Source organism: Amblyomma americanum, chromosome 1 (assembly GCF_052857255.1).
Source record: "Amblyomma americanum isolate KBUSLIRL-KWMA chromosome 1, ASM5285725v1, whole genome shotgun sequence".
Lineage (NCBI taxonomy): Eukaryota > Metazoa > Arthropoda > Arachnida > Ixodida > Ixodidae > Amblyomma > Amblyomma americanum.
In genome coordinates, this window is record NC_135497.1 from 188,845,509 (window position 1) to 188,862,278 (window position 16,770).

The 16,770-nt window shown below is 45.2% G+C and overlaps 1 protein-coding gene across 8 annotated transcripts in view; it reads left to right on the plus strand.

The window, feature by feature from the left end:
* LOC144114391 (uncharacterized) overlaps positions 1-15,049 on the plus strand; it is a 105,933-nt gene extending 90,884 nt beyond the window's left edge. For 6 of the 8 annotated variants that reach the window (XM_077648097.1, XM_077648098.1, XM_077648102.1 and 3 more), the window contains 5 exons: positions 1,411-1,452; positions 1,574-1,649; positions 5,000-5,073; positions 11,955-12,098; positions 14,730-15,049. In XM_077648097.1, the coding sequence (XP_077504223.1) occupies positions 1,411-1,452; positions 1,574-1,649; positions 5,000-5,073; positions 11,955-12,098; positions 14,730-14,915 (522 nt within the window). In that variant the 3' untranslated portion in view covers positions 14,916-15,049. The remainder of the gene's footprint in view (positions 1-1,410; positions 1,453-1,573; positions 1,650-4,999; positions 5,074-11,954; positions 12,099-14,729) is intronic. The other 2 variants (XM_077648099.1, XM_077648100.1) reach the window with 1 other exon arrangement.
* Positions 15,050-16,770: the final 1,721 nt, after the last annotated feature.

The following is a 16,770-nucleotide window of genomic DNA, read 5'->3' on the forward strand; positions in this document are numbered from 1 at the left end:
ACCGGTCATGCTTGATTCACGCCATCCAAATAGACAAACGGTCTAAATGCATGGTAGGGTCATAGAATTTTGTTCCTAGACATCTGTCAATGGCGTGTACGCGACGCTGCGCGAACACTGACACTCGAACCGTAGAATTAGCGCAGTGTCGTCGACAACGGTGCGCCGAAAAACTCAGTTGCGAACTTCACAGCCGTCACCTCAGGAAAAAAAACTGCCTAGTAATCATGCGAAGCCCCTACTGCAAAACCGATCAGTTTTCACGATTGCACTGCGTACCTACAATGAGCAGCTAATCGTTTTTGGAGCACAACAAACACAACCTCTGACTATGCCATGGCATTTCCGTGACCCCCCCCTCCCGCCCTCATGCGGGAGGACCATGCCCTCATGCGGCCACTGCCTTCACAATTCGAAATACCCTGAAGGTTGAATGCATGGCTGGCGACCGCGGCCTCGTGCAATGCTTGGTAAGATTAGAGCAGGGGTTACACGCGCCTGGTAAGAACTTGAAACAGCCAAAGCTCACTGCCTTTTTTGCACCTGAATAAAGTTTTGCTTCACTGAGTACATTGTATTTTGACTTCCTTGCCGTTGCGGCGCAATTAAAGCTTGACTGCTTTAGATTTTCTTGAGTGTTCGCTCATATCGAATTACCGCTTATAACGAATTTTTTCGCCGTCCCGCTGACTTCGTTATAACGATGGATTCCTTCCTGTACAGCATGAATACAGCTGATGCATACCTCTACAGCGTCAAGTCTTGCTTGCACTCTGATGTATGAAAAATGTATATTGTCCTTGCTGCACGGTCCCCATTAATATCATCATTAGTATTGCCAGTTATGCTATTACTAGTTGTGGTATGCACTCAGTCGTCGTCCATTCCTTGGGGTGCCGACAGGCTCTCACAATTCTGGAGAGGTTTTCATGGTGCCATAGAGAATAATGCATGAGTGCTGACTTATTTTTGGCGTGAACTATTTTTTGGCCATTGAGGGGTGCCAGTGGGGGGGGGGGGGGGGGGGGGGTGACTTATATTTGGAGTCAACTTATATGCAGCAGTATATGGTATTTTCTGGCCGAGGAGTGAATAATACAGCTACATTTTCATGTGAAGTGAGGGTGTCCTTTGTATAGGTGTAATAGAATTGGAAAGAGAGGCTGGGGATCACGGTAGAGACATACATTGAAGCACCTGGTGAATCCCTTGTGCAGTGTTTCTTTCCAGGTTTCATTAAATATTTTCAGGCTAAAAACAACATGCTGCTCTCACAGTGTTCTTAAAATGTATGACAAGTGGGGTCTCTGTTACCAAACCTTTATTCTCTTAACGATGTCTGTGAATCTGAGAACATTACTCGTTATGGTTGTGCCAAAAGTGATAAATATACATCTTCTTCGTATGCAGGGCTCAGAATCCATATCACCTGAGCCTCCGGTCTTGACAAAGGTAAGCAAGTTAATTCCCACCTTGTTACTCCTATGCACATCTGTGCATACACAAAGCATGAATGTGATAAAACTAGTTTAGAAGGAGAAATACTGGATGCTTAACCTTCCTTTCTTTGCAGCCTTTACCATGGAGTCTGGTTCCTACTGGAGGCTTTAAGCCACTTGAGCAGCTTCTACGAGAGGATGAAAATTTGGGTGAGGTGTTTCATCATTTTTGAATATTGAAAATCTGCTGGTGCCATGATTAAAGGCCAGACTTCACTCAGAGCACACCCACTGTCTATTTTTATACTGTAGAATGCATAGACAAGCAGAGAGAAGTAGTAATTCAGATTTCATGACATGAGCACAGGCTTGCTCCTATGTAACGGGGGCTTAGGTCAGCGCTGAGGCGGGTGGCGAAACCATGGTGCTGACAGAGTCTCTGGTCTGTCCAGGTCAGCAGGCTCTCACTGAGCGATGGCAGTGCGGCTAGGATAATGCCTCTGGTCTGTCCAGGTCAGCAGGCTCTCGCTCTGAGCGATGGCAGTGCGGCTAGGATAATGCCCCTCTTCTTCACACTTACATTGCCTGGAAAAGCAGTCACCTTTAATTTGATGCACTGTTTTTTGAATGCGGCATGTGCTGTGTATTATAGTTCAACTTCGGCCATTCGAGCATGAAGGGGGCCAACAATTTGTTTGAATTATGTGGAATTTGAACTGAAGACTTCGGTTAGAATGGGACCTCATTGACTGTGGTGTGTGGGTAACCACACTGGAGTTGTCTTTATAGCCGTGTATAGCTGCTTAGGACAGAGTACAAGTGGCATATTCATAGTGGCTTCTGATACATGCGGGCACTATGTCAGTGTTACTTTGCCGGCATTTCTGCATGGATATGAAAATCCCTCTCCTGCCACAGCATGTGCAAGAAAAGAAAGGCAGGGGAAAAGGTGATTGAGCTTCAGCTGCCTTGGTGGGTGGCCAAACTTGCCATGGTGGTGTCAGGGCAATGCACGCAATAAATGGTGGACAGTAAGAATACAGCTGGGGTTAACCAAGTGTGGCCTGACAGCAGGTGGTCACAGGCAGTAGCAGTTAGGCACATGTGCTTAAAACACTCATGTGATTGCTTGCCATGGTTGCTAGCTTGCGACCACTTGCTGCTGGGCCAGCTGCTTTGATTGTGCTCAACTGATTGGGGTAGGCTGGCTGCGCATGGCCTGTTTGAATTACAGTAAAAGCTCAAAAATTCGAACTTCATTCATTCATTCATTCAAATTGTCGGATAATTAGAACTGCACAACTCTGACTGTTCACGCACCATTATATAGTCTGTGTACAAAGTAGCCCATTATTTCAAGCGCAAATTGGTTCCACTACAGATAATTCGAGCTATGTGTCACCGTGCCTGGGTGGCCTTGGCACACGGTGAACTGAGCAGTGCACCTGCGAGGCTATGCTGCCTCTTCAGGGGAGCTGTGGAGAAGGTAAAAGCGGCTTGCAAGGCCTGAGAGATGGAAGGGGGAGGGAGAAGGGGTTGACAGCTTTACCACTGTGATTAGCGACAGCATAACAGTGGCATCTTGCTGCATGACCTCTGAGACTTATTGCATTAGCTTTTTTTTTAAGTGGTGAATGGCGCTTTGGTATTTTCTCTGTAATGTAGTCACCTTTGCACTTGGAAAAAATGCTGGTTAGTGCTCCCAAAGGGCAATCTATCATTCTAGCGTAGCTTCATGTTTCTGATAATTCTTCCTTTAGTATCCCTTTGAGCTAAGGGATATGGAAAGCCAAAGTTAACTGCCTGTCAGCTGCTGTGTGGATGACAAATTATATACAATGGACCCACTGCAATCCTTTTGGGCAATGTTTCTTTGATGTCTATAGAGTTATATATCAGTCCATCCCTGCATGTAGCCGGTGCTGATGTGCAGCCTTTGTCAAAATTTAGAGCCCCGAAGGGCTCACTTTTAAGCCGTGTAGTAGGGCTCTTATAACACCTGTGGTGGTCCTAACCTTCAGAGGGCAAGGACCAGAGTTTCTGTTGCCTTCAGGAGATTTGGAATGCTGGTTATATAGTAAAAGCTCATTAATTCGAACTCGGTTCATTCGAACTTACAGTTAATTCGAACTGATGCCCGGTTCCCGCCATAGCCTTGTGTATTTCGGTGGGGGAAAACTCCAGATAATTCAAACAAGTCTGCATCCGCTACGGCTAATTCGAACTAGAAGTCCCTGGCTGACACCGCTGCTCGTAGATAGAAGTTGACCCATAGTGAGTACAACAAGCTGCAAGTTCACTAGCGATGTAAAACAATGGAAAAGAAAAAAAGCCATGCGCACGAGGCTGGCGGAGCAGGTTTTTGCTGCCGGAGCACTCACCCGTGCAGCAGATGCTCGGTGCAAGCTGTTCCAGGTTTTCGTTGTGCTGCGGTCACTGGATCGCGATCATGTGGTGTACAAAACGCAGTATGGCGGTTCGGGCGCTGGCGTCATGCGCTTTGATGGTGCCGCGAGCTACGTGGACAGCAATGTTGTGGAGACATTGGAACCCTCGAGTGACACCGATATAATTGAGGCAGCATGCTGTCAGCAGTTGCCACAGGGCTTACGGATAGTGAACACAGCCAACAGTGATGAGTCCGACTGCTTCGGCGACCCTATGCCACCACCAAGTTCGTGTAGTGCATGTGAAGTAGCGTCGGCGCTCGATGTTGCAGCACGCTACTTCTCTGCCACTGAGAACTCGGGTGTTGCGCTGGAGCTCTTGGGCAAGCTGCAAATGATGCTGATGGAGTCTTGGCAGAAGAAATGCAAGCAAATGGACATCACTGAGTAGTTTTACTTTTGACAACCCTTCCCCGTAAATAAACTTGTTTTGCAGCATAGTGTCCTATATATCAGCGCTAAAGCTCGCTCCTCGCGCGAATGTATTCCAAAACTAAACATTTTGACAGATTTACCTGTCTGGTTGGGTTTGAAGACTTATAATAAACTGCACATCTCCAACCAAAAATGTTAACTTTAATGTATTCCAGTACTTGTTTCTGGCTGGTATCTGGCCGATCAATTTATTTCATTTGCCATTAGGACCGCATGTATTTAATTCTCAGAATCGCCCGCCACAAATGTGTAGTGCCTAGCTCATGATAACGAGTCTAGATGTGACTGCTTCAGATTCTGCCTTTGTGGCGAGGAGCAACGACCGCTCATTCTGGTGGCCATTCGATAATTTGAACTTCGCTTAAGTCGAACAATTTTCTGGTCCCATTCGAATTAACGAGCTTTTACTGTATATAGCAATCCACATGGCATGGCCCAGAAGCAGACTCCCCTTACCCCCTTGCTTTATACTTTTGACAAAAGCTGTACATGCTTCTCTTGTCTACTGCTGTGCTTTAATTGCTTTTTTTTTTTAAACCATAGATCCAAATTGTTAGTTCACTGGATTTCCCAGCCATAGCCGAATGGTGCACTTTTAGAAACGGGCAGGATTGGGTATGTGCTGTTACTGTGACTAAGATCGGCATTAACATCATTGTTTTGCTCTTTTTGGCACAGTAGCTGCTGAAGACCTGGATGTACTTCATGAGAAAGTTAGGGAGTCCCAGAAGAAAGTTGACCACCTAGCTGAGGTAAGCATTGTAAAAGAACCGTGGATGCGCTGCATAAAGAATTGTCAAACTCTTTTATGATGCTTGTGCAATTTGCATAGTTACGGTCCCTGTCCAATTTTTTAGAGAATTAGTTTTAGCAGCGAAGCTTTGAAGTAATAGTCCCTCCTGAACACACTGAATTTGGGATACATCTCTGTTGTCTCTCTGGTACAACTGGTGTGGCTTTATGTTTTGTAAAAGGGAACCATATGTAATTGTTGCATGAAACAGCACTGTGGCCATGCTGTGCTGAAGAGGTGGGAGGGAAGACATTTAGGAGGAGGAGGAAGAGAAAGGATGTAATTTAATGGATGTGCCAAAATGTAGATTCATACTGTTTTTAACTGGTGGCAGTAGAACGGTGCCTGAGCTATGGTGCATACGTTGGCAAAATCACGAGTGCTCACTCAGGCTCACTCACAAAAGTTTGGTCAACCTACGGGCTCACTCATGCTCACAGAGGCCCTAGCTCACTTTAACTCATGAACTCATGTAGGCTCGCAACTCACTTGGGCCCACTCAGACCCACCAGTCATCCGGGGTCAACCACCGATAGCAACTCGCATCTCACTTAGGCTCATCTAGGCTCACTCTCTCATTTTGATTTACGACTCATCTGGGCTCACTCATTTTGACAACACGACTCACCTGAACTCACTCATGACTCATCCAAGCTGTCCTTGACTCAGGACTCCTGTAAGCTCACACATCGGACAGCTGAATCATTTCCACGCCCAATGGCCCAAGTTATGCGCCTAAAGTGCCATAAAAAGTTGTTGAAAACACGGTGATGTGATGAGCTTCTAACTGTAGCTAGCCTGTTGCCAGGCCTGGCTAAGAGGCCTAGAGGCCTGTAGCTGCCACTCGTGAGACTTTAAGATCTGAGTCCACTGCATGTATTTGGCAACCAATTAAAAATACAGTAAAGGAAGAACTAAGACAACCGCAATACTGCAAATCACAGCTAATATCCAAATGACCAAGCACGGCGACTAATCAAATCTTGCCTTTAGTAGTGTCTAGAGTGCAGCAGCCACAGAAATTACCACGAAGCAGTGAAATTGCTCTACATCATCATCTCGACCAAAAGTGTATGTATCACGAGTGTGCAGGAAACTCGCGTTTATGAACATTACAAACTCTTGTCCAATCTGCATCGTGGATTACCGTAAAAACCTGCTTATAAAACCAACCCGAATGTAATACGAGGGGAAGTTTTAGAGACGCGAAATGGAAAAAAAAAAATTTGCCCGCGTATAATACGAGACACGAAAGCTCAGAGAAGACATTTATTCAAATCACATCCCGCACTTCACTTCAATCACTTTCATCTTCAGCACTGCTTTCTTCAGACGTTTCTTAGTCCGACAAATCATCCCAAATGTACTTATCTTCCCTGCCATCGAGGGCGTTCAAGATGCCGCACTTCTTAAAAGAACGACGCACAAGATCTTCTGGGATGGCCACCCACACGTCGATAATCCATTTGCACAGCGTGGCTGGCGAAGCCCGCTTCAGCCGCACGGTTGGCGTCACTGCAGGCTCACCTGAGCGCATTCACTGTGCGTAGCAACGCTTGAATGCGTCCTTGAAGCGTTTGTTTACTTAAACATCAAGGAGCTGTAGTTGTGATGTCATCCCACCCGCAATCGCAACGAGTTCAGTGCCGCAGTCGCGCAGCAGCCTCTTCACCGAGTCGGCCAAATGGCAACGAAACGCATCCAGCACAAGGATGGACGGCAGAGACAACAGTGCACCATGTCGCCTACATCACACAGACTTTACCCAGTCCAAGACTAGATCCTCATTCATCCATTCTTTCTCATGACATCTCCAATGACTATTTTCGGCAGCTCCTCACCTTTCGGCATTGTTTTCCTCTTGAAGATCACATAACGGGGGAGCTTGCGGCCATCTGCCGTGCACAATGACTAACTCGCGTCTTATCGTTGCCAGTGGACCAGACATTAACTTGTTTAGACCCCTTCTCGTGCACGGTGAGGGACGATGGCATGTCCAGGTAAACTGGCGTCTGATCGGCATTGCCTATTTGGTCCATCAGAAAGTTCTTTGACTTGCGCAAAAAAATAACATGGCGCTGAAAACTCACAAGCAGCTCTTCGAACGCTTCAGGCAGCTTCTGTGAAATCGATGTCCTCTGGTGTAGTGAAAAGCCTGCACGGCACATGTAGCGATGGATCCAGTGCAGGCTCGCTTTGAAGGCAGAGCGCGGTATCCCTTTTTCTTTTGCAAGCTCTCTAGCTTTTGCCTGCATAAGCTCCATGTTCACAGCTAGATGTGCGGCTCGCTCTTGCCGTACAAACTCCGTCAGGCCAAGTTAAATTTCTGGGAATGCGCCATTCTTCGAGCCGCGAAAGCTTCATCGCGTTCCACTGCACGTGAAAATGGCTTCTTCCTGTCGTCGCCATCCACGAATGCTTCCCTTGACGACACCAAACTGCCTCCTGGCCGCACTGTTGCCGATGTTCTCCGTAGCTAAAATCACTTTTCACTTGAAAGCAGCCGAGTACTGTTTTCGAGACTCTGACATCTTGCTCCCAAAAAAACATCCACTCCACAAAGCGTGGCTAACATGCGAGCATGTGCGTTGTCAACAGGCACACGGCATACCACGCCCCCCCGGCACACCCAACGGATCACCAACAAAGAAACGACTTCGTGACGTCGTTTGTCGAGAGTAGCGAAGCCAAGCCGTAGCCACACCGCAATAACGAAACCAAAACTTCGAGCAACTTCGAAAGTTTTTGTTTGGATCCACAAATATATGAGGCAGAAATGTAGGACGCTAATTATTGAAAAAAACCTCGTATTATATGCGGGTTTTTACGGTAACTTGGGATCATGGGATTGTTCAACCTCTCATCATGGATTTATTTGATTTGATAGGTCCACACTCTACCGGACTGACGGGAACGACTCAGATCATGATCTGAATGTGAGCCCAATCTCACCAGCCCAATCTCACCATCGCTCAGATCATGATCTGAATGTGAACCCGGACTCATGACACAGACTGTGATCTCAACATGAGTCTGAACTCTCAACTCAGATCTTGATTTGAACGTGAGCCCAGACTCGCTCACGACTCAGATCATGATCCGAACGCGAGTCCGGGCTCACTCACGACTCGGATCATGATGTGAATGTGGATCTAGACTCATTCATGACTCAGATCATTTGAATGTGAGTCCGGGTTCACTCAGACTCAGATCATGATCTGAAACGAGCCTGAGTGATCCCGAGTGAGTTGATCTATGAGCGAGTCCGCCGACATATGCTATGGTGAGATGGTTGGTAGTATGCTATGAGGATTTTGGCAGGCATAGGGAGGCACACATACTAGGGCTCTGCGAATATTCTAATGTTTCGAATATCGAAGCAAAAAATGTGGTATTCAATTTGAGCTTCGATGTGAATAGCAGTATTTGAAAACACGAATATTTTCAAGGTTTTTCGAAGTTCGTGAATTTAGACAAAGAAGCTACTGGGACAACCAGTCGATGGTCTTATGCACGCTTTGACCTTTCCGCATGATTACACCGCGCTGGATATCGTCACTTGTCATGCACATGGCATGGTGCCCATGTACATAAAGTAGGCCCTCGACAGCTGCACTGTTCGGCACGTCGCTGGCGAGCTCACATTATGGGACAAAGCCCAGATGCAAAAGCAAGCCTGCCACACGGAAGGCCCGAAAGACAAAGATGGCAAAAAAGATAAGAATGCAGAGCTGCCAACATAACTGAGGCAAGCACTCCATTGGGTTTCATATAGTTGCAGTGTTGCTGGAAACCAACTTTGAAGCAGGTGATACCTTATTGTTTGCACCCTTCAATTCAAGGGCTGAAATAAAATGAGAGGTGAAACACCAGTAATTTTAGGTACCGCATTAAGAAAGCCAGGACTGTGAGGGGTTTTGACACAGGTACAGTCTTCACTTCGAAGAGCACCGTTATTTTCTTGTGCTTGGCATATGGGTATGCCTCCTCTTCTACTTTCTGCATTTAGGCAAAAAGACTCACATCAGAAGAGTTTGATTTAAACCTGCTATCCATGAATTGGTTGACTCGGCGCCCTTGTGCGGTAGCTCATGTGCATGTTGGAAGGGGGCGTGTTCACGTTTCCTCATGCTGCCCATGGTGCCGATGCGCCTCCGTCCGGAGCAGCACGTCAGGTAACATTGTGATGTTGGCCTATGCAAAGGCCTATCCCAGAAATTCCACATCCTCTTGAGTGGTATACGCTAGCGTGTCTGGTGCCTTTGCTGATATCTTATGCCATGACCTCCTTCGGCAGTGGCATGAATGTCACATGACTGTATCCTGCGTGAGCAAGGTTGGAGAAATTGCAGCATAGATGAGATGTCTCCAAAATTTCAGCCACCGTTGTAAACTGAACTCTGTAGCATGCGTAACTCAGTGCTGCGCAAGTATGAATTGCGCCCGAAATTTCAGTGTGCAAAAAATCTGTCAGCAACTTTTATATTGAAAGTCAGTGGCATATAAAGAATCGTATGGTAAGGTCTTGATACTATGATGCTTAGTGCACTTTGGCTTGTTGCTGTTTGAACATTGCCTAATGCTAGTTTGAAAGCATTTATTTTGTGTTTTGTTTTTATTTCAGTTCTCTTGGTGAATTCTGCAAACCATCTATTTTTGCATATGCTATTCGGCTCTAACAAATTGCCTTTCTTTTTGGTACTACCACATTTCCAGTCGCAAACTGTTTGCTTCAGTTTGGAAATATTTGCTTTACTTAGAAACTATTCGAACAAAATAACTATTCGCTTCGAACTGAAAATTCACTGTTTGCACATGCCTAAAATACAAAGCCTGAGGAAGCCGAGTAGGTGGTACAGTGTAATCCACTTATATGCCAGGTATAACGATATATCGCTCGTTACGATCAGTCTTTAGGTTTATCAATTCTCCCATAGCCCCTATTTAAAAATAAAGAAATGATTGTTGAAATAAAGGATGCAGCGATAGGATTCTGGCTCTGCAGAAGGTGTTCACCACCAAAATTTATCTGAAAGTTTGATAAAAAATAAGATACGTTGATGAGAATGACGTGAAAACTCCGCAAATGGACTGGCCTGGCAAAATCCACGTGGAGCGTTGTGTACAGCCTTAGGAACGAAGTGCTATCATTGTGGAAATCTCTGGAGAGAGGGAAATGCTTGCCGCCACCACGTACTTTTTCACACACAAACATATTTTCCATCATTTCCACTGTTTGTGTGTTCGTGAGGTGGGTAAAATTGGCGGCCAGCCGCTAAGCACAAGGAGATATCTCTGAACCCCCCCCCCCACACACACTTTTGTCGTTGAGAATTAACTTTGTCTAAAGCACTAGCTTTTCCTAGTGAGTGTGTTCCCCAGTTTCTTGCTGTCCGTGGCACAGACCTTGGCAGCGCGCTAAGATGCTATGCGCCCATAGCTTCAGGGTGTGTTTACCTTTTGATGGGAGCTCCTGAGAGGGCGGCTCACAGGGCAAACTTGGCAGAACGCCAGGACGCTGTGCGCCCTTTACAGCAGCGCCGGTTGCAGTGGCTACATGCATGGGGTGATACCTACATGCATGTGGGAATACGTGGGTGTGTTCTTTCTGCTTTTTTTTATTTTTTGGCGGTCCAGATATAACACTGATCGGCTGTAACGATCAGATTTTCTGGATTTCTCAGTATCGTTATAAGTGGATTTCACTGTATGTGGCAGGTTTCTTTGCCTCTCTCTCACACACACAGGCATGCAGTGTATATTACGGTGTCCCATTGACAGGGGACCATGAGTAATGGGACTAGTGCAGGGAGGTGGCAGATGAGCTCTTCATTTATGGGTGAGCTATTTATGGACAATGGATATGTGGTGATTCAGCCCGTCTGGCACACTGTACAAGCATTACATTAACTGCTTCTGTTATTTTCCTTTTTGAGTTAAGTGCAGTACAGTTGCTGGCTGAATATTTGGACGCCTGATTTTTCGGACATGCTTGATTATTTGGGCTTTTTCACAACACCGCGACATGTTCAATGGAGGCAATGTAATAAGAGAGCCTAAAATTCTGGATGAACCACAGCTGCATGCATAATTCTTCATTCGCACTCGCCACAGCACTGCCATCAATAGGCAAAGCACCATATAATGTCCCTCACAGCCTGAGTAGCTTTGGGACATTAAACGCCTATAAACCATAAGCCATTTTATCAAACTTTAGTGGGATCTAAAACTCAATCCAACCTAAGAGGGAGCCTCTTAAATGGCTAGGCTAATAGAAAAACCCTCAGGTGGGTGAGCAGGAAATGGGAAAAAGACCTAGCAGAGAAAGGGTTGGTAACATTATATAGTAGGTAATATAAATCTTTTATGGTGTGACAAATATTTATCATCCGAAATTCGTATCATCCAAAATGGGCAGAATGCATTAATGCAGATTTGGGCACGACTGACAGGATTTATATAAGGCCATGCGGCCGCTGCTCATTGCTTGCCATGAGTACCACACAATTGATGATCACAACGTCTCTCGAAGTGCGGGCCACATGCTGCCGCCTACTGCTCGCAGTGCATACCGCGTGACTGGCAGTCATAATGTCAGTGATGTGCGGGCAACGCTTAGTGCTAGTGCTCGAGGGTGCAGTTGTGGCTTGTGCATTTGTATCATCCGTAGTGGTGCAATAGTATGTTCAGAGCATTTGAAATTCTGCATAGTGTACATAATGCACGTCATCAAGGGAATTTTGCAAATTTGTGTCATCCTGTAATTTGTATGAGCTGTGATTGTATGATCGAGGTTCTGCTGTAGTTATGATTTCTTGAATACTTTCTCTTCTCATGCAGTTGCTCAATGAATCAGAATCGAGCAACCTTCGAATGACTGAGCAAAACCGGGTACTCAAAGAAGAAATCCGTCGTCTTGAGCGCAACCAGGAACGAGAGAAGCACGCCCAAAACCTGGAGTACCTCAAGAACATCATTATGAAGGTAGTAAATCATCGCAGTGCATGTTAAACTAGCGCTGTTGTAAACAGTACCTGTGCTGCTCTGAAGTAAGGAAAAAGGTTGAATGCAGCTACTGTCATGCATGTGGGAATTTTTCTGCCTCATGTGCAGAAGGTACTGGGTTTAAATCAGTTTGTCAGATGCTGTTTGGCACCTTTTCTCTGTTTTATCCATCGGGGACCTGAAGATGAGAAACATGGTGGACTCCTGGTGACACTGATATTTTAACCCAGTACCTCCTGCCTGCATGTTGCATGCTTTACCAGGCCGTCACTGTAGTAAAAGGTTACCATGTCATAATATTGCTGCTTGGGGTGATTTTAAGTTGTTAAAAAGGGTGGAACGATTCATTTAGCCACTGATGCAGTGGTTTGGTCAGAGACCAAGTGGTGCCTTTTCCAAGGGCATTATTTTGCCATGAAATTCCCTGGAAGGTAAAACAATGTGTTTAAGTCATGTTCGAGTAGCTCAGCGAGTGGCTGAATACAAGTACACATGGTGAAAGTAAGTGCATACTGCCAGCTGTCTCAAATTACGTGGGAGGTCCCTGAATTTTGACCGACCTTCCCCATTGAATGAACACGCTCTTGATTTGCCCAAAGATTGTCCTCGACATTGCTCGGAATCATTCTTCCCAAAAAAAAAACTTGCTGCATGCAAAATAGGTGAGCCATATTTGCAGGCATGTGCTTCTTACCTGGCCGAAGCCAACGTGACTGTACCTACTACACCCGCCAGCAAATTTTTCGGACTCCCAAATACGGACCTATTTGTGCTTTTATGATGAGCTGCAAGTTTTCCTGAGGGGATAATGAATATTTGTGACCAATTTTTCAAAAGCAGCGAAGTCGATATTTGGTTTTTTGAGCTAAACAGTGTATTTTTGGTACTGAAGCCGACATGTTAAATTTTCACTTCATTCAGTGCTATGACCTCTTATGGCTTGTTTTCTGGCTGTTCGCTTGTTTGCTTGTGATTGTTGGAATGTGTAGCGAAAAAGTGACAGGCAGGCAGAGAGGGCTTTACTCCAAGGTATTGAGCCTGCCTAAAGCTACCGGCATCTTCACATTGAATGAGAAGAACGACGCAGTGCGTGGCCTGCGATACCATCTGGGCTGCTAAAGATAAGCATTGTTGAAACTGGAGAGGTTCGCATGCACCCTGCAAGTCTGGTGCCCTTTTTTGAGCAGCGTTCATTTGGGAGATGACGAGATCCGTAGCTCTGTTGCGAAAGTTAGAACACAGAGCGAAGACGACAGTGCTCGCGGGCGACCCACATTATTGTGTGTACTGTCCATGGCAGTATCGAAGAATTAACCCTCAGAAGGAGTCGAGTCTTTTGGACATGGTCCGCTGTGAGTTGTCGCAGTGACGTGCGAATCTTGCAAACGAATTACGTATATCTCTAGATGCTCGTGCCTGTTTCCACCTCAGTCTATACGATGCGTGGGGAAAAAAAAAAAAGGGCACAATGGCTGCTGAGGCGCTACTTGGCACTGCAAAACTTCTGTTGGTGAGAAGCTGCTATTTGTCAGAATATTTTCAGTAAACCTACTGCGAGAAATTTCTGAAATGAGTGAAGTCTAGTATGGCACAGTCACTCTTCAAATTGGCAAGTTCAGCACCTTAAACCATGCACTAGTGCTTGCTGCTAGTGAGCAGGTGGCTTCAAGGGGCCACTACTTTGCAGTGGAGCACATCAGTCACGCTGAGTTGCACTGCTCATTAGGGTCACAACCTACTTGGTAACTGCAAGTTCTGCATTTTTTTTCTTGATGATTGATTTTTTTTCGGGTGCTCACTGATTTACATGTCATGGCGTTGTACAATTATTTGAGTTTCTGATGTATTTTCATGCATCAAGTTTCTGCATCCACCAGTATTGCAGACACCTAGCAGCACTGTTTCATTTTTTGAAGAAACCACATGGGGCTGCTACATTTATTTTAACATACTAGTAATAGTGAACACTGCTGCACTGCTAAATTGCCTATAGTTGGAACTAGAAATTAAAATGTGTACTTCATTTGAGCAGCCTAGTGACAAAAGCAATTTGAGCACAAGAGCAGTAAAAAGTTTGGGGTTACAGCTATCGTATTATTATAACTGAATGCTACTCGCTTAACATCAGAGACCGCAAAGCAAAAGGAAAGGTGGCCAAACAGTGATATCAGTTTGAGCATCTGATTCAGGGCTTCGGTGTCCTTTATATGGAAATAGAATACAATGTTCTATTTAAATGAAATCCACTTACTTCCAGTAGTTCTGTGTACTTTATATACTATGCATTTTTTTGGCTGTATCACAATTCTGTGTTCGCAGTTCACCAAAATTTGCTGTTGTGTAGTTAGTCTTGTTATTTTATGCATTGAAGTCTTTATTCATACATTTCAATTACGAGCTTATATTGTTAATTCTTTAATGATTAATATCCGAACATGAGCTCCAAATGTGGTTCTGTACATTTGGTGTTGGCATTTGTATAGAAGTGTGCTATAGGCACTGACACCCTGCAAATGCTCATTTAGGCTGTTGACCATGTTGGAAGGCAGAGGAAAGTTAGAAGCTGGTAAAGGTATTGGAAGCATCGTTCTTATTGTTGTTTTGGTGCAGTTTGTGACGTTGCGTGGTGGCAGCGAGAAGGAGCGGCTGGTACCTGTTTTGACGACAATGCTCAAGCTGAGCCCGGAGGAGAAGAAGGACTTGGAGGCTGTGGTGACTGGTGAAGGGCAGCAGGACACAGCTGCTGTATCCAGTTGGGGGGGATACTTGCCCCGCTGGACAGGGCTGGTCGGATGAGTGCTGCATGTTTGTGAAGGAGTGTGTAAAATTGCGTACCAAAAGTGTACCAAGTAGGTCAATGACCAATTATATATTCAATGTATATGCAAATTGAGTGTTTTAAATAAATGTTGTATATTATGAAATCAAAAGGTGCACTTGTATCAATATTTATTTAGAAACGCTTCATTGTTGCAGTTTCGAACTGAATAGAAGCACTTGTGGTGCCTAATGGGCAGCATCAGGATTGAGCAGGCAGCTCTGAGCATCATTCATTTACTTCAGTTTTGTTGGTGTGGTAAAATGATTTTCATCTATTTCTCTCAGAAGAAATATCTTGTTTATAAAATATTGTAGACCATACATAGGCACCTTGCTGCATCTTAGGATCACTACTATTTTGGGTAGTGATGATGAGTAACTGATGCATTTCCAAAAATGCCTTTGGCCAAACTCTGCATGCACTACAATGTGCTAAAGTGTGTTTTTTTCTCTCACTTTTTTCTACTTTTCTTCAAGAATTATTTCCTTGTGAATGAAACTTTTTAGTAAATATAAATGAACTGGGATCATAATGTTTATGCTTGAAAGTACTAACAAAATAATATTGCTGCATGGTGAGGACAGCATGCCAGCAGCAAAGCAGGCAGCATGAGAAATGTGTACGATCGGCAGCTTAAGTTTGGGGGATAGGTGTGCCCTGGAAAACATTTATCCTAGCAATGGGTAGAGGCACAGTTTGTTTGCCTGCAACAAAAAGGATGCTGGAAAATCTCGCATGAATACGCAACTACAGCTGTAACATAGATGCATGCCAAATCCAAGGCTGAATGAGGTGTTCTAACGAAATGGAAACTATTTTAAAAAATTCACGCTACGGCTACTGCTGGTGCTACGGACACGCTAGAGACAGCTGGTGCTTAACTGGAATGCAGTGTGGTTGGCAGTCGAAAACTCCTCCCTCGCAGCGTATGCAGTAAAGGCTTGTTAATTTGACCCCCATTAATTCGGAAATTCGAACTGCAGGCTTGGTCCCGGCCAACGCTTAAGTCTATGGCATTGTGCTCTCACCTGTTCAGTTGCTACCATAGAGTTTCTATTGCCCAGAGGGAAAGTTGGCGCCCCATCTATGAGAGTTTGCATGGAGCTTCCTCGAGACCACCTCAGCCACCTTGGGCGCTCCAAGCATCATGGGATGGAGAGCTATCGACTGTAGAACCACAACTTTTGGCCAAAAAGTAATGCAAAAATAAATGTTCAATAATCAAGAATGCCCGAACATTCAATATCCTGCTTATAAATTGCAACAAACGAGCAGAAAAGCATGTAAATGTAAAGTTTGCTCAAAATAAGCGATCGCTTGCTCTCCTAGCTATTGGCCAAATATAGTACACCACAAAACGCAATATTTCGTGCTTAACAGGTGCACTTTAAAAAAAAAAATTTTTTTAGATGTCGCTTAAACACTTTTAAGAGGTTTTTTAATGGCACCTCGAAAAACAAAAACCATTTATTGGCATCGTATGCTGTTGCGTTTTCGCTACTATGGCTTTGCGCACTACGTTTGCGCCGAAGTCGTCTGTGCGCGGGACGCGCCCTGTACGGAATGGGACATCTCAGTAGCACCACTCTGTGTTCCCGAAAAAATCAAGACTGTCCCGCACCAAGTAGCTCACCCACCCATGATGCTTTGAGCACCCATGGTGGCTGAGGTGCATCGCCGCCAGCTTTCCCTCTAGTTAATAGTAAGAAGCTCTATGGTTGCTACGGGCTTCTGAAGCGCGGCCGCGTCCAGTAATGACCGGCGCGGCAAAAGGTTGTCGAAATAGCCCTATTAAAACCTGATTTCCATATTGCAGAGTCGCTGACAACG